Here is a 17547-nt window from a genome sequence, read left to right on the forward strand (position 1 = left end):
AAAGTCATATATATAAACAACACAGAGATGATGCCACATAAGAGTATTAGAGAGAAAAGAGAAAAAAGGATGAAAAGAAAGAGAAAGAAAGAAAAAAGACAAAGATAAAAGGAAAGAGAAAAAGAAACATTGAAAGAAACATTGAAAGAAATATCGAAAGAAACAACAAAATAAAGAAATAAAGAAAGAAAGAAAGAAAAAAAGAAAGAAAGAAGGAAAGAAAAAAAAGAAAGGAAGGAAGAGTGGAAGGGAGAGTAAGATGACAAGAGAGAAAAACTTAGGCGAGGGGGAAAGATAAAAAAAGAGAGCGGGAAGGGGAGGACCAAAAAGAGAGAGAAAGAGAGAAACAGAGAGAGAAACAGACTTTAAAAAAAGAGAAAAGGAGAGAGATACAGACTTTAAAAAGGGGAAAAAAGAAACAGACTTTAAAAAAGAAAAAGAGAGAGAGAGAGAGAGAGAGAGAGAGAGAGAGAGAGAGAGAAGTAAACGGAGAGAGAGAGAGGGAGACAGAGAACCTAAGGGATAAAACATAGACCTAGAGAAAAAGAGAGAAAGAAAGATAGAGGCACAAATAGAAAGAGAGAAAGAGAGGGAGAGAAGAAAGAAAAAAACATGAGATAATGGGAGAGAGAGATAAGGAAAAAAAGATAGAAAAAATACAGAGATGACGCCACGAGAGACTATGGGGGAGAGAGAGAGAGAGAGAGAAATAGAGAAAGAAAACAAAAAATAAGAATAACTGAGATAGGGGAGGAGTGGAAGGGAGAGTAAAAGGGAGAGAGAGAAAGAGAGAGAGAAAGAGAGAGAAGGAAAGAGTGAATGGAAGGCAAAGATAAAAAGAAAGAAAGACACAGAATAGACATACAGAGATGACGCCATGAGAGACAACAAGAGAGAGAGGGAGAGAGAGAATGATAGAGAGAGAGAGAGAGAGAGAGAGAGAGGGCGAGAGAAAGAGAAACAAAGAAAGAAAACAAGAAAATAAGAATGAATAAGATAGGGGAGGAGTGGAAGGGAGAGTAAGATGGAGAGTAAAAGGGAGAGAGAGAGAGAGAGAGAGAGAGAAAGAGAGATGGAGAAGGAAAGAGTGAATGGAAGGAGAGAGAAAGACAGATAAAAAACTGAGAACGGGAAAGAAAGAGCATGTGAGAGAAAGAGAAACTGAGAAAGAGAAGGGGAGAGAATTAAATAGAGGTAAAGAGAAAGAATGAGAAAGAGAGCGAAACAAGAAATAGTGAAAAGGGAAAAAGGAGAGAAAAACAGAAATAGCTAGAGGAAAAGATAAGGAGAAAGAGAAATAAATGGCAGGCAAAAGAGTAAAAAGAAACAGATAGAAATACAAGGACCAGAAAAAGAAGGAGAAAGAGGGAGACGGATATAAAGAGAAGGTGGGGGGGAAACGAGCGTCCTCAAGTTAAGAAAGAGAGTCGGCTCCTAGCGCCGCGTCGCTCGCGAACGACACCTCCGTTCCCCAGCAAACGCTCTACTGTCAAGCCGGGGTAGCGACAGCTCTTCTCCCCCCCATTTTTCTTTCCACGGAGAAATGGCGGCGGAGCCCAAAGCCGACTGGCTCTCCCGTCTCCCCCGTTCTTGGAGTTACGGCGTCACCCAGGACGGAAGGATATTCTTTATCAAGTAAATAAACGGACGAGGTGGACGCGGGCCCTGTGGTTTCGACTTCTGACTGACCAACCTTGTCTTTCTTTTCCCGTTCCCTCCATTTTTTTCTTGTAGCGAAGAAGCCAAGAGCACAACATGGCTGGAGCCGCTTAGCGGGGAGGCTGTCGTCACGGGACACGCCAAAACTCCAGGCGAGTCTTCTTCTCCTGAAATGGAAGAGGAGGGGAGATAATGGTCCGAGGGGGGGGATAATGGAGCAGAGAGCAACAAGCCCCCCTTCTTCCCCTCTCGGCGTCCGTAGTCCTCCCCTCCCGGACACTTCACTTTGCGACACTTTAGAAAAGTTCCGTCGGGTTGGCGTTCTTTCCGGAAGAAAATTCCGTTGCACCGACACTTAGGGGATCCCCAGTCGCTGGTGTCAAGCGTGCGGGTGGCGGGGCGGATATGGCCCGCCGAGGGTTTTGAATTCGGCCTGCGAGGAAAAATGACGTCAAAGCCAGTCGCCAAAGTGACTTCTTCACTCTGTTGCTATATATCTTTTTCTTGGTCTCTCTCTCTCTTTTTGTTCTCTCTTTTTCTATGCTCCCTTTTTTTCAATATCTTTTCTTCTTAATCATCTATTTTTCTTAGTCTCTCTCTTTTTTCATTCTCTCTTTTTCTATGCTCTCTCTTTTATTTTTTCCTCTTTCTTAATCTTCATAATTTCTCTTCAAACATATTTGTGTGTTTTTTTTGTTTTTTTTTTCAACACACAAACGCACTTCCCGCTCGCAGATGTGCTCAGCGGCACTCGGAACAAAAAAAGCGATGTGCAATGAAGATTTTCACTGAGTGGGCTTCAGGTCACGCTGTTCCAAATGCGGAATGTTTTGGCTGGGGTATTTTGATAATGGGACTCTGACGAAGGACGTCTGGCATTGTTTTGATAAACGCTCTGCTGTTTTGAGTTTCTCCAGACATCGAGGCGAGGGGGTGGAACCCACGTGGGGGTGTCTGGCACGCCCATGGGAGGAGCCGGCACATCAGCTTGCGGAGACACGTGGGTAGAGAAAAAAAAAAAGGGAAGATCGAGGGAGGAGGCTTGACGGACACTAATTTGGCTAATTCGGCCATACATTCCAGCTCGGTAGCCTAGATGGTAGGGCGCCCGCTCCGAGACTGGGAGGTCGCTGGTTCAAGCCTCGGCCGAGTCATACCTAAGACTTACACTATTGGTACTCATTGCCTCCCTGGGGGTTTTGGTCACCTAATGACTCAAATGGCTGCGCCCTTTTTGGCTGCGGCTGCATCGGCTCGCTACAGTTTAACTGTATGGGTCAGGTGTATCAAAATTTCGTTCTGTGTGCATGGTTACAAAGAATGACAATAAGAGTAAATTCTTCTTCTATATTCGATGGAGTTCACTTCGCTAAATTATTTAAGAAATTAAAACTGCCCCCGTTGTTCATTTTTCCCTAAAGAAATGAGCACGCATTGTTAGGTGAATGTAGGTTGTGTTTGGTTAATGGAGTCAGATAACTAATTCGAACAATTTGGTAAACGGTACATTTTAATATTTAATTCCTAACAGGAGCCACAAGCCAAATCGGATCTCCAACGCTTTAAATTGCGAGCGTGTTGGCGGCGTCTCCCCTCGCACGGCCGTAACTCTATTCCGTCCTTTTGCAGATTTGCCGACAGGATGGGAGGAAGGCTACACCTTCGAGGGAGCCCGCTGCTTCATCAAGTGAGTGCAAATCGAGTGGTTCACGTATTGTATCGGAAGCTTCGGCCTTTGTTAAGGAGACGTGCCGAGTTTTGCCTTTCCTTGTTTTCGCCGACCACCGAAAGATCCTCCGATGGAGAAATACAGTGCTGTGAAAAAGGATTTGCCCCTTCCTGAATTCTGTTTTTTTGTCCGAAGGTTTAAAATTCATCAAACCAATTTTAATATGACACAGAGCCTACCTACCTGTCTATCTACCTATCTAGACATCTATCTCTCTAGACATCTATCTCTCTAGACATCTTGGCATATATCTATCTAGACATCTTGGCATATGTCTATCTAGACATTTTGGCATCTATCTACATCTAGACATCAAGACATCTATACTTCTATCTATCTAGGCATTTATCTACTAGACATCTATCTAGACACCTATCTATTTAGACATCTAGACATTTATCTAGACATCTATCTATCCAGACATCTATCTAGACATCTATTTATCTAGGCATCTCGCTATCTAGACATCTATCTAGACATCTATACATCTAGACATCCATCTATCTAGACATCTGGACATCTATCTAGACATCTGGACATCTATCTAGACATCTATCTATTTAGACACCTATCTATCTAGACAACTATCTATCTAGACAACTATCTATCCAGACATCTGTCTATCTAGACAACTATCTATCCAGACATCTATCTATCTAGACATCCATCTATCCAGACATCTATCTATCCAGACATCTATCCATCTAGACACTAGACATCTATCTATCTATCTATCTATCTATCTATCTATCTATCTATCTATCTATCTATCTATCTATCTATCTATCTATCTATCTATCTATCTATCTATCTATCTATCTATCTATCTATCTATCTATCTATCTATCTATCTATCTATCTATCTATCCTATCTATCTATCTATCTATCTATCTATCTATCTATCTATCTATCTATCTAGACATCTTTCCATCTATCTATCTATCTATATAGACATCTTTCCATCTATCTATCTAGACATATATCTTTCTCATTCATTCGGGTCATGGTGACACAACACACTCTTCTGTTCGACAGCAGGGCCCGACAGCTTTTGCTGGTTTACCCCTGCCGCATCATACAGGTGCCCTGGCCATTCCTTAGAACGCGTCAAAACATTCCATTGATAAAGGAACAAAAACAATCGAGGTCATCCGGCCTTAAATGAAAAAGTCGTATACCCCCCTTGGCAAAGTAACAGTGACTAACCACAGTTTTGGGAAAGCTTAATTGAATTCCACAGGTAACACCCGAAATTGACTGCGCACACCTGTGTTGGATTAATATATCGCTTAAATTGAATCTTAGACAAAGTGAAGTAGACCACTACATCTCACAATTGTCATTCCGCGACTTATACTCCGGAGCGACTAATAGTCGGGAAAATACGGTCATTAAATCCCGAATAAAACATGAGCGCTACCCTTGCTCATTAGCATATCAAACATGGACTCGGGGTGATGCATAGGTAGCGATGGCAAATTTTGCACGCCCGGTAAACACGGTTGTGTGATGGCGTTGGGTGCATTTTGTCCGTCGTGTACGAGTTTCCTGAACTGTCAGTCAGCTGCACGTTTGTCGAGCGAGTGTGACTCAGAGCTTGGCTGAAGCCAAACTGGCTCTACTTGTTGGTGTCCCTGGTTTGCATGAATGCTTGTGTGCGATTCCTGACTGGACTCATTACAGTGCATTTACTTGTATATTTAGCGGGAGTGTTTGACAGCAAAATTAACGCTCTCTCTGTCTCTCTCTGGCTCTCTCTCTTGTCATTTGTCGCTCTCTCTCTCTCCCTCCCTCTTCATCTTTCTTTCTCTCTCTCTCTCTCTCTATTGTCATCTGTTGCTCTCTCTCTTTCTCTCTCGTCACCTGTCGCTCTCTCTCTCTCTCTATCGTCATCTGTCGCTCTTTCTCTCTCTCTCTCTTTCTCTCTTGTCATCTGTTGCTCTCTCTCTCTCTCTACCTCTCTCGTCACCTGTCGCTCTCTCTCTCTATTGTCATCTGTCGCTCTCTCTCTCTCTCTCTTTTTTTCTCACTCTCTCTCTCTCTCTCTCTCTTGTCATCTGTCGTTCTCTCTCTCTCTACCTCTCTTCACCTGTCACTTTCTCTCCATCTCACTCTCTCTTCATCTTTCTTTCTCTCTCTGTGTCTCTCTCTCTTGTCATCTGTTGCTCTCTCTCTCTACCTCTCTTGTCACCTGTCGCTCTCTCTCTCTATTTTCATCTGTCTCTACCTCTCTCTATCTCTCTTGTCATCTGTCGCTCTCTCTTTCTCTCTCCCTCTCGTCATCTGTCGCTCTCTCTCTCTCTCTCTCTCTTGTCATCTGTCGCTCTCTCTCGTCATCTGTCGCTTGCTCTCTCTACCTCGCTTGTCACCTGTCGCTCTCTCTCTCTCGTCATCTGTCGCTCTCTCTCTCTCACTCTCTCTCTCTCTCTCTCTCTCTCTTGTCATCTGTCGTTCTCTCTCTCTACCTCCCTTCACCTGTCGCTTTCTCTCTCTCCCTCCCTCTTCATCTTTCTTTCTCTCTCTGTGTCTCTCTCTCTTGTCATCTGTTGCTCTCTCTCTCTACCTCTCTCGTCACCTGTCGCTCTCTCTCTCTATTTTCATCTGTCTCTACCTCTCTCTATCTCTCTTCTCATCTGTCGCTCTCTCTTTCTCTCTCCCTCTCGTCATCTGTCGCTCTCTCTCTCTCTCTCTCTTGTCATCTGTCGCTCTCTCTCGTCATCTGTCGCTTGCTCTCTCTACCTCGCTTGTCACCTGTCGCTCTCTCTCTCTCGTCATCTGTCGCTCTCTCGTTATCTGTCTCTCTCTCTCTCTCTCTCTCTCTCTCTCTCACTCTCTCTCTCTCTCTCTTGTCATCTGTCGTTCTCTCTCTCTCTACCTCTCTTCACCTGTCGCTTTCTCTCCCTCCCTCTCCATCATTCGTTCTCTCTCTGTGTCTCTCTCTCTTGTCATCTGTTGCTCTCTCTCTCTATTTTCATCTGTCTCTACCTCTCTCTCTCTCTTGTCATCTGCCGCTCTCTCTTTCTCTCTCCCTCTCGTCATCTGTCGCTCTCTCTCTCTCTCTTGTCATCTGTCGCTCTCTCTCTCTCTCGTCATCTGTCGCTCGCTCTCTCTACCTCTCTTGTCACCTGTCCCTCTCTCTCTCTCTCTCTCTCTCTCTCTCTCTCATCATCTCTCTCTCTCTCTCTCTCTCTCTCTCTCTCTCTCTCTCTCTCTCTTCATCTGACTCGCTCTCCCTCTCTTGCTCATCAGTTATGGATCCATTCGTCGGGTGAATTTTTGGCCTCGTTTTGCTTCACGGGGTCTGTGGCCATTTAGAGAACAGCAGCCGACACATACGGCGAGCTGATATAGCTGCTCTAAAAATAGGGCAGGAGGCGCTGCTCATCGGTATGTATGAATGCATGTCGAATGCACAAAGGCGTGCGTTCTGGCACACAGACAGGTGAATATCGTATGCATCGCGCATGCAGAAAGGTATCATTGCTTTCACGGGAGGCTAAGAATGCAGACCATGATAGAACCTGGAGGGAATAGAAATTGGAGAGTTTACTAGCTATATACAGTAATCCTTCGTTTTTCACAGGGTTGCGGTCCAAAAAAGGACGTGAAACGCAGTTTTCAAGTACTATACCCCGGTTTTAAGTGCAATATCCTGCTTGTCTATAGTTTTTTACTTCAGATATTCTTGACTGTCGTAGGAAAAATATTTTATTTCTGTACCGTGAAATGTTTTTGCGTTCTATTGTTTACTTTATTCACACTTTGACTTTGTTCCAAAATATTGTGCGAATCGAAGTTATTTCAGTTGTTGCGTGGACTTGGGTACAGTGCAATATCCGGGTTCTAAGTGCAATATCCCAGTTGTGTATAGTTTTTATTTTAATTTTAATAACTTTAAGTTAGAGGTGGTGTCACGGTTGCCATGGCGCCCAATTGGCTCCGCGCGTGTGGCGCCAGCTGCAGCTTGTTGACGGATTGGTTTCCCCACTATTTAAATCCTGTCCTGTCAATACCCCGGTAGTCGGTCCGTCTGAGAATCTCTGTTTTTTTACACGGCAAGCCGTTTTTCGCACGTCCCGTTTTTCTGCTCCTGTTTGTCTCCCGCTACGATCTGTTTTGATCTCGACCATGTCTGCTCTCCCGTCCCGAATAACGATCCGTTTTTTATCTCGACCACGTCCACTCTCCTCTCCTGGCTTTTGACTCGTTTCTGATTCTGACCACGTTTTTGCTCTTCTATCCCGGCTACTGACCTGTTTTTTCCGTTTCCGACACCGCCATCGCTCGTCACGGAAGTCCCTCTTCCACGTTCAGAGCGACCTGCTTCCCGCATCCAGCGATCCCCGGATCATGGGCGCAATCCTTTCTCTTTCTTCTAATAAAACTCATGAGAAACGCTACGCCAGTGGGTCCTGTTTCTGTTCTGGTCCTGACAGCTGGAAACTTAATATTTTTCTATTTTTTACTCTTTATACTGTATATTTTTGTTCAGTCCGGCCCTCGGCTCATAGCTCAATTTTTTATACGGTCCTTTCATCAGTTTGACTTTGACACCCCTTCTATATGTGAATTCATGCTATGCTCAAGGGCGCTGGGAACTCTACTCTTGAATTTTAAAACAGGAAGTATGCACATGAAGGGCCGTTTGAATTGGATTCTCTGAGTTGCTATGCTATGTTCAATCTAAATAAGTGAGGATACTGACTTCGTTTGATTATGGCAGCAGTAAAGAGTAAAATATAATCTTGATTAAGACCAGGGCTGCAACAATGAATCGATAGAATTGTTTACAATTGGATCATTAAAAGCAGTTCTTACTAATGAGCCACTAAGCACGTTCAATCAATGCAAATGCATTGGATTTCGTTATGAAGTTTTCGGGTGGTAGTACCACTGTGGGCTGACAGAGGGCACCTTGAGACAGTTTTTTTAAAAAGAAAATCTTACTTTTTTTAATCAATTTTATTCATCCAACATTGCATAATTACAAAGAAAATCGGCAACAGTCAAACACTACAAATTTTCACAATTTTCAAGGGAACCGAAAGTGCTGTAAAAACACACAGAAACATTTAGAAAACGAATTCATAAAATACCTTAACCCTAGAAAAGTAATAACGATGACATGTTTATCTCGGGGGCGGCAGTGGCTCAGGAGGTAGAGCGCTCGTCTTGGGATCAAGAGATCGCAGTTCAAATCCCGGCTCCTCCGTGTTACATGTCGAAGTGTCCTTGGGTAAGACACTGAACCCCTAATACCCCCAATAAGCAGGTTAGTGCCTTACATGGCTGCAAGGCCGCTATTGGGAAATGTGGAGCACATTGTAAAGCGCTTTGGGAAGTCATTGACTTGAAAAGTGCTATATAAATGCAGATCATTTCATTTTTTTGGGGGGCGGCAGTAGCTCAGGAGGTAGAGCGCTCGTCTTGGGATCAAGGGATCCCAGTTCGAATCCAGGCTCGTCTGTGTTACATGTTGAAGTGTCCTTGGGTAAGACACTGAACCCCTAACACCCCCAATAAGCAGGTTAGCGCCTTACATGGCTGCAAGGCCGCTATTTGGAAATGTGGAGCACATTGTAAAGCGCTTTGGGAAGTCATTGACTTGAAAAGCGCTATAGAAATGCAGATCATTTCATTTCATCTCGACACGAGGCAGATTTTTAAGAATTTTAGATGTCATTCACACATTGTTCATAATATTCAACCAAGTTCATTTGATTGTTTTTTGTCAGATAAAAAGTTTGCTACGCATCAAATTTCATTTATTGATCTTTCTTTGTTTTTGTTTCGTATTAAAGTCTAAGTATAATACGATCTTTGGATAAGGTGGAAGGAAAAGAGTGTCTTACACATTTGCGGGTGTATAGCATACATTAGTATACAAGTTATTTGACAAACAGTTGGATTTTTTAGTTGTTTTAGAGTGTAGAATATTTCTTAGTTTTGTACATGGTATCTGTCCAAAACTTATATTTTAATACAGGAGGAAAACAAAAATGTCATGTCCTGCACGGTCGTCATGGCACCCAGCTGGTCCCGCCCCTTGACACCGGCTGAGACACATTGACTTGATTGCGTGTGGGATACTTAAGCGCTCCTCTTGGGACTGCCCGTTGCCAGACCATTGCTTAACTTGAGAAAAGACCTGTTCATGCCCGTTTGACCTGAGTATACCTAGTTTGTAATTTTAATTGCCTTTAAGCCTGTTTTGTTTTGTCTTTGGTCCATGCTTGTTGGACAACTTTTATTTTCTAAATTAAAGTGACAGAACGTACACGCAAAATGAGTTCACACTTCCTGCCTCCCGGTCCGTTCCGTGACAAAAAATGAGTCTTAAAAAGAAAATCGGATTAATCGAAGAATCCAAATGATTGAAATTGGATGATTTAGTCATTTTTTTCACTTCACAACTGCTATTTAAGGTCAACAAAAACCCAGTGCCAGAAAACATCCAAAAATGATTCTTTCGGAAAGAGGGAAGTTATAACTTAAGGGGCTATAGTAAATTCAAACTCCCAAAGGTGAGAACCACCAGGAAAAGTATGTGTGTGTCTGTGTGCGGAGTCAAACTTTGGAACAATTTACAACACGAGATCAAAAATGTGCAACTATTCACGTGTTCAATTATAATTACAAAAAAAACATTACTGGCTGAATACAGAGATGAAGAAAATGGGGTATGAGTGATACGAGAGATTGGAAATACTGCGTCTAGAACTATGGTTAACTTTGTGTTATTGTTGCTATTATTATATCATAACTGTTGTTATTGCTATTGTTGTTATTATTTTTGGTATCACAATGATATTTAGTGACAAGTAGCATTATAACATTAATAGATGGGTACTACGATGATTAGTGTATGAAATATGTGACTATTAATATAATTATTGATATCTGACCTATGTAATGTGTGTATCCTTGATATTGTGTTGTATTTAGACACAAAAGAAGAGCTGTAAAATGTAATTAATAGGGAAGATGAAGGGGTAGCGTCTGCTTCTTACTACTCCTTTTCCAACATGTTATGTAACATTATTTTTGTTTTTGAGTTATTATTTTTTAATTTTATTTTAATGTTCTAAAAAAACTTTTCATTCATTCATTCAATCGAAAGAAAATAATTGTCAGTCACAGCCCTAATGTTGACTGCACTAACCCAACAACAAGCAATCTCACTCAGGCTTTTTTGGTGTTTTCATTCTTCCTTAAATGTTCGAGGTCATAACTGGGAAAATCCAAGTAAGGTAGATCTGTATTCCCACTGTTCTTGAATGCAACATTCTTGTTAAAAACACAAAATCGACACCTCTGTCAAGCTGTGATTGGAATGTACCAGATCATTTCCTTTTCGCTCCTAGCTAATTACTACAAAGTAGCCTTGCTTGTACTTGTACTGTTTTGCTAATGTTGGTTTGCGTGTGTCTGGGTGCTTTAAATGATTGTGTCATCCTAAAGTTATTTGATAATAAGGCCATTTTTAGCTGGGGTCAATGTTCCCTGTAATTTTCCACAGGTCTGAGTGTTCACACAAAGTCGGTGAGCAACGCTGGAAACAACAGTGAGCAACAGCAATCCCAAGTGTGGCAACTAAGTCATTATCAAACATGTCCAAAACTTGACATCAAGTTACATTTTGCGGAGTTTCCGGCAATGCAAAATTATTTTTCTCTTTTGAATGAATTGACTCATGTACGATTGCAAAGGTTGTACGGCCTACAAACGTCATTTGTTTTTACAATTCTTTCACAAGATTTCCATTTGTTTTAGTCCCATCTTTTGTTGCACAATACTAACATTTTTGGGGGCTTATTTAGTCGGTTGCACATTACACAACTCTATTTAATTACATTTTTTTTAGTAGAAGTACAATGTTGGCAACAATATTGGCTTGATCTCATCTCATCTCATTAGCTGTACCGCTTATCTTCATTAGGGTCGCGGGGGGGCTGGAGCCCATCCCAGCCATCTCCGGGCAGTGGGCAGGGGACACCCTCAACAATTTTACTAGAACAGCTTTTTTCCATCTTTGCAACATTGCAAAAATTCGCCCTATGCTGACGGCTGCGACTATAATTCAGCCGTTTGTTGACTGTAATGCCCTACTCTCCCGAAGTCCAAAATCAAGAGCCTTCAGCTGGTACAAAATGCTGCAGCGAGGCTTTGAATGAAGACAAGAAAGTTTGATCACATGACCCCGATTTTAGCTAACCTGCATTGGTTCCCTGTTAGCTTAAGATGTGATTTTGAGGTTCTGTTGGTCGTATACAAAATCATGCATGGACTTGCTCCCTCATATCTTTCAGATTTAATTTCGCCCTATGTTCCGGTCCAGAGCCTTCGCTCTGAAAATGCTCGTCTACTAGGGGATCCCAAGAGTCAAGAAGAAATCCGCAGGTTCGAGAGCGTTCTCCATTCGGGCCCCGGTGCCATGGAATGCTCTTCCCCCTGGGATCCGATCTGCAACCTCAGTGGAACTGTTTAAATCTAAGCTTAAACACACTTCTATTCTATAGCATATGAATAACCTATATACCAGCTCAGTAGCCTAGATGGTAGTGTGCCGGCTTTGAGACTGGGAGGTCGCTGGTTCGCGCCTCGACCGAGACATACCTAATTGGTATAATGGCGGCGCCCTCTGGCTGCGGCTGCACCGACTTGCTACAACGGGTCAGGTGTATCGACATTTCGTTCTGTGTACATTGTTACAAAGAATGACAATACAAAGGAAATTATTATTATTATTATTATTTTATGTTGACAATATAAGTGTCAAAATAGTCTGTAGTTTGCAATAGTCTTTTATCTGTGCAGCCCTTTGAGACTCTTTGTGATTAAGGGCGTCACAAATCAACATGACTTGACTTGAAACAATTGATCTACTGCATCCTCTTTGTCTGGTGATGATGGCAATGTGATTAAAAGCCACAACAATTTGTTTACTCCTCTTGAACGTTTCCTTTTGCGCTCAATGTTTTATGAGTACATCGGGTCTTCCACTGATATTATTTGGACTGCCAAAATTGTGAAGCCCTTTGACTGGTTTGAGGCTCAGCACGGCTGAATTATTTCTTGCAACTTCAAGCACCGACAGGAGGTTTCGTGTGCTGGAGTTTGTCGCAATGTTCCTCAAGCAGCATTTCATGCATTTATTGCTGCGGTACTGCAATTATTCAAAATATAGATACAACCCTGACACAAACCTTGTATGTTGCCTTGCAAGAGTTGGTTCAATTCCAAATGTCTGCGAGGTTGTGAAGATGTCTTGAGTGCGATTTGTTTTTGGACCAACCCGAGTTGGAATGTTTATTTTGGCATTGACATGCCCAAGATTAATTACTCATTTCTGGTTCTCTTTTTCTCACATTCTATGCTCCCCCCTGCTTTCTCTTTCTCACTCTCACTGTCTGTCTGTCTGCCTGTCTAAATGAGTTCTCTTTTTCTCACATATACTACCCCTGCTTTCTCTTTCACTTTGTGTCTGTCTGTCTGTCTGTCAGTCAGTGTCCATATTTTTCTCTCTCTTTTTCTTGTCCTCTCTTTTGTTCATTTTCATTTGTTTTGTTTCCGGGTTGTCTTTTTCTCACATTCTATACTCCCCTTGCTTTCTCTTTCTTACTCTCACTCTCTCTGTCTGTCTGTCTGTATCTGTCAGTCCATCTGTTTAAATGAGTTCTCTTTTTCTCACATTATATACTACCCCTGCTTTCTCTTCTTCACTCTCTCCGTCCGTCCGTCCGTCCGTCTCTCTGTCTGTCTGTCTGTCTGTCAGTGTCCATCTGTTTCTCTCTCTTTCTCTTGTCCTCTCTCTTGTTCATTTTCATTTGTTCCGGGTTGTCTTTTTCTCACATTATATACTACCCCTGCTTTCTCTTTCTCACTCTCACTCTCTCTGTCTGTCTGTCTGTCTGTGTCCATCTGTTTCTCTCTCTTTCTCTTGTCCTCTCTCTTGTTGATTTTCACTTGTTCTGGGTTCTCTTTTTCTCACATTCTATACGCCCCTGCTTTCTCTTTCTCACTGTCTGTCTGTCTGTCTGTCTGTCTGTCAGTGTCCATCTGTTTCTCTCTCTTTCTCTTGTCCTCTCTCTTGTTCATTTTCATTTGTTCCGGGTTCTCTTTTCCTCACATTCTATACGCCTCCTGCTTTCTCTTTCTCACTCTCTGTTTGTCTGTCTGTCAGTCAGTGTCCATCTGTTTCTCTCTTTCTCTTTCTCTTGTCCTCTCTCTGGTTCATTTTCACTTGTTCTCTTTCTCTAGTTCTCTTTCTCTTGTCCTCTCTATCATTTTCGTTCTCACTTTCTTTCTTGAGTTATATCTTTTTTTCCCCCTTTCTCCCGCTGTCTCTTTCTCTTTGTCTTTAATCTACCTGTCCGACGAGAGACTTTCTTTTCTGTCATGTGGCCCCCAAGCTAAAAGGAGATCGGCACCCCTGTCCTAGATGGTGTCACGATTAGGAGATTAGGAAATCATCCATGATGATATTTGCTTTACATATTTAAGACAAAGACGTGCTAGGAAAAGACGGTTATAGGAGGAACCGGGCTGACTTTCCCTACAGGATCTATCAATCCGAGTGAACAGCGTTTATGCAAACAAGCCCCAAACCCATTTGGCGTGTGGAACATCTCAGTGCCGCAGTGTGAACGTTGCCGCGTTCAAACCGCATAGGTGCGAGAACAGATCCGGTGCGAGAATAGCTGTAGAATTGACTCATCGTTCGAAGGAGCAAGTCCGTGTGTGTACGACTTGCATGTGTGTGCTACCGAATGCTTTCGGGATCTTGCAAAATAAACAGAGTAACACTAATGTAGCCCCATTGTCCCCGACGTGGCGGCAAACAATGGCACTGCTTTCACTGCAAAAGCTGCAGCCCATCGTGGCACACTATCAGCAAATCAACAACAACTCATTAAAGTGCTTCACGGGCCCCGGCGTCCCCCTCCTTTGGGGTGCATTTCATTATTGAGGTACGTCCCAAGATGTGATAAAAGTCTCGGCACGTTTTCTTTTGAAAAGCGTCTCGCGGTCTGTTTGGAGACATCTGCATCAAAATCCCTTTTTAATGAGTTGTCATTTGTTTATTTTGTGGGGTGAGTTCAAACGCTTTACAAATTGGATTGTGGATTTTTAACTGATACAAATCTGCATGTATCACTGACTGCCAAGATGGTAACCTTTCAATCTGTTCTGGGCAGGCCCTTTATCGCCCAGCAGACTTGGCCTGACCTTGTAGAAGCGATTTGAGTTTTGCGTTTTATGGCGAGTGATCAAAAACCTCTCTTCCATGCTCCTCACACTCTCCTTAATAAGAACTTCGACCTTTTAAGGTACAAATACCTCATCATTTCCAGTCATCAGACAAGTATTTTTCTATTATTAAGCTAAGGTGTACAACAACTGTGATTTCCGTGGTTGTTCGTGGATAAAAAATGAATAAGAAATCTACGTAACGAAGTTATATTCTATTTTATACACTGTTTGATTTTGCGTCAAATATACTTGTTCTAAAATCTGACTTCAGTCTTTGAGGGCTAACTATGAGAGAAGGATGTCGTAAAACGCCTGTGCTTTGGAATGTTTTCTTTGGTTTACTTATCACCTCGCCTGGAGGGGTTGGAATGTGTGTGTCGTGCCCCATTCTGTTCGGAGGGTGATGTCCTATCACCCTTCTCCCATTCTTCAATCATGGTTGGGAAATTTGCATCGACGACGGCGCGGACCAATCACAGCAGCTTGGTCTTGGGGGCGTGAACATTTCATCGCCATGTGTCATAAAAGTGGGCAACCCGGAAGCCCCCGTCGTCTTTCTACACACGATTGTATTTGGCAAGGAAGAAAGATCCGATGTGTTAAGTCTTTGATTCGGCTAATAAATTAATATGTGGTTTGTGCTATGCTGGCTATCATTTTTGGCCCTTTCCGTTCTTAAATGACAGCTCCAAGATATTTAAATCCGGTGACAGGTTGAAGCTCTTTGACCAGACATAGAGGATGAGCTGGTTTAAAGTGATGTTTGTGGTGGTCACCCGAAGGTTTTTTCTCATTACTTTTGTTTTTTATGTGCTGATTTCCATTCCATACCATGTTGATGCTTTTGTGCAGGCGATTGACCAGATAAACTTTTGACATAAACAACACAATTTCGCTCGAAAATATATGCAGAGGATAAGGCAAAAAAATTAAATAAGAAGAGAGTTATTAACAGCTGAATTCCCTTTTAGCAGTGTCTGAAACTCATGAGAAAAAGTTAGCGGACACCAGGGCAGACAACTCTGAAAAGTTGCCTGCCCAGCCATTAAGTTGCCTACCCCATTTTTCCCAACTTGAAACACAATAAGACGACTAATTGCAAAAAATGGATTAAGGATTTGTGTAATGGATTAAGGATTTATAATCGGAATTTATAACAGAACAACACTTTAAAATTAAGTTTATTATAAATCTAATTATAACATTCATTGCATGTACATGACATGGGTGTTTTCCATCAGCCATCCGTATGTACCTGTATTGACTCATCTTCATTCATGTCATGTTTGCGTTGCGTCGTCTGCTACAAGCCACGTGAACCCCTCTTTCCACGACACTTTTAATGTTCGTTTACGTTTTGTAGCATCATCATTTTTTATAGCTTCTTTTGAATCTTTCTTCTGGGGCTGAGGTTTTGGCTTGATTCCTAACCACTTATCGGTTTTACTTGTGTTCTCTGTGCGTCTACTTTGGATAATGATATGCAAATGCAGGAGCTTATAACGCTCAGGAAAATCCGGAAGTTATTCGATGCAGGCTTCTGATTGGCTGCCGAGGATGCAAATTGCCAAACGAACAGAAATTCCGAAATTTCCAGACCGAACGAAGATTTTGAAATCGGAATAAAGCAAACGTTTGATTTGAAAGAAAAATAAAAATAAACACGAAAGATTTCTTTTTTTCTTTCTTGAAAAAGTTGTCGGCAGAGACGTTTTGTAAGTTGTACGCCCCACGTAAAAGATGCACGCCCCGGGCGTCCGGGCAGACGTTATTTCCGACACTGCCTTTAGGTAGCAAATCAGATGAATCATGCTGAGAAAAGGACAGTTTTGTTGATATGCAGTTCAAGCTGTCACTTAATTTTACTTGAACATCAAAACTTCCTGTTTAATGTGACCTGCAGCGTGTGTCAACAGCTCACAAGTTTGGCCTGATCTTCTTGTTGACTTCAATTTGTTTCCAAACCGTGAACCTTGTTCAGTACGTTGTTAGGTCGAAACAGCGAATCGAACACCACGTGAATAATTATGAATGAATAAATGAATGAAAACTTTATTTCGAACACTAAAATAAAAACAGGACAAAAACAATGACTCAACAACAAATAATGTTACATAACATGTTCGAAAAGGGGCAGTATGAAGCAGACGCTTATTTTCCCTACCCCTCAATCTTCCCTTTTAATGACATTCTATAGATAATAGCTCCTCTTTTGTGTCTAAATACAACACAATCTCAAGGATACACACATTACAAAGGTCAGGTATCAATAATTATTATAATAACAATAATTGTCACATATTTTATACACTAATCATCGTAATACCCATCCCGCAACCTCATAATGCCACTATTAGCCAAACATCATTGAGACACCAGTGATAATAACAACAATAGCAATAATATTAATAATAACAGTTATGATATAATAGCAACAATAACCACAAAGTTAACCATAGTTTTAAACGCAGTATTTCCAATCTGCCGTATCACTCATATCCCATTTTCTCTGTATTCCGCTAGTAATGTTTTTTTTAGTATTTAAATTTGAACACGTGAATAGTTGGACATGGTTTGATCTCGTCTTGTAAATTGTTCCAAAGTTTGACTCCGCACACAGACACACACATACTTTTCCTGGTGGTTCTCACCTTTGGGATTATGAATTTACCACAGCCCCTAAATTATAATTTCCCTCTTTCAGAATGAATAATTTATGGATGTTTTCTGGCACTGGGTTTTTGTTGACCTTAAATAGCAGTCGTGAAGTGAAAAATTTTGCTAAATCATCCAATTTTAATAATTTGGACTGCAGGAATAAAATATTAGTATGATCTTGATATCCTACCCTCTGTATGGTTCTAATTGCACGTTTTTGGAGGATAAAAGGAGCTGGAGTGAACTT

General features: G+C 41.8%; 1 protein-coding gene across 7 annotated transcripts in view; it reads left to right on the forward strand.

Annotated features, from left to right (window-relative positions):
- Positions 1-1475: 1475 nt before the first annotated feature.
- LOC148356276 (pleckstrin homology domain-containing family A member 5-like) overlaps positions 1476-17547 on the forward strand; it is a 145664-nt gene continuing 129592 nt past the window's right edge. For all 7 annotated transcript variants that reach the window (XM_088346691.1, XM_088346696.1, XM_088346694.1 and 4 more), the window contains exons 1-3: positions 1476-1635; positions 1735-1811; positions 3289-3346. In XM_088346691.1, the coding sequence (XP_088202817.1) occupies positions 1544-1635; positions 1735-1811; positions 3289-3346 (227 nt within the window). In that variant the 5' untranslated portion in view covers positions 1476-1543. The remainder of the gene's footprint in view (positions 1636-1734; positions 1812-3288; positions 3347-17547) is intronic.

The sequence above is a fragment of the Urocampus carinirostris genome, chromosome 11, assembly GCF_059441175.1.
Source record: "Urocampus carinirostris isolate Australia breed hairy pipefish chromosome 11, RoL_Ucar_1.0, whole genome shotgun sequence".
Classification (NCBI taxonomy): domain Eukaryota; kingdom Metazoa; phylum Chordata; class Actinopteri; order Syngnathiformes; family Syngnathidae; genus Urocampus; species Urocampus carinirostris.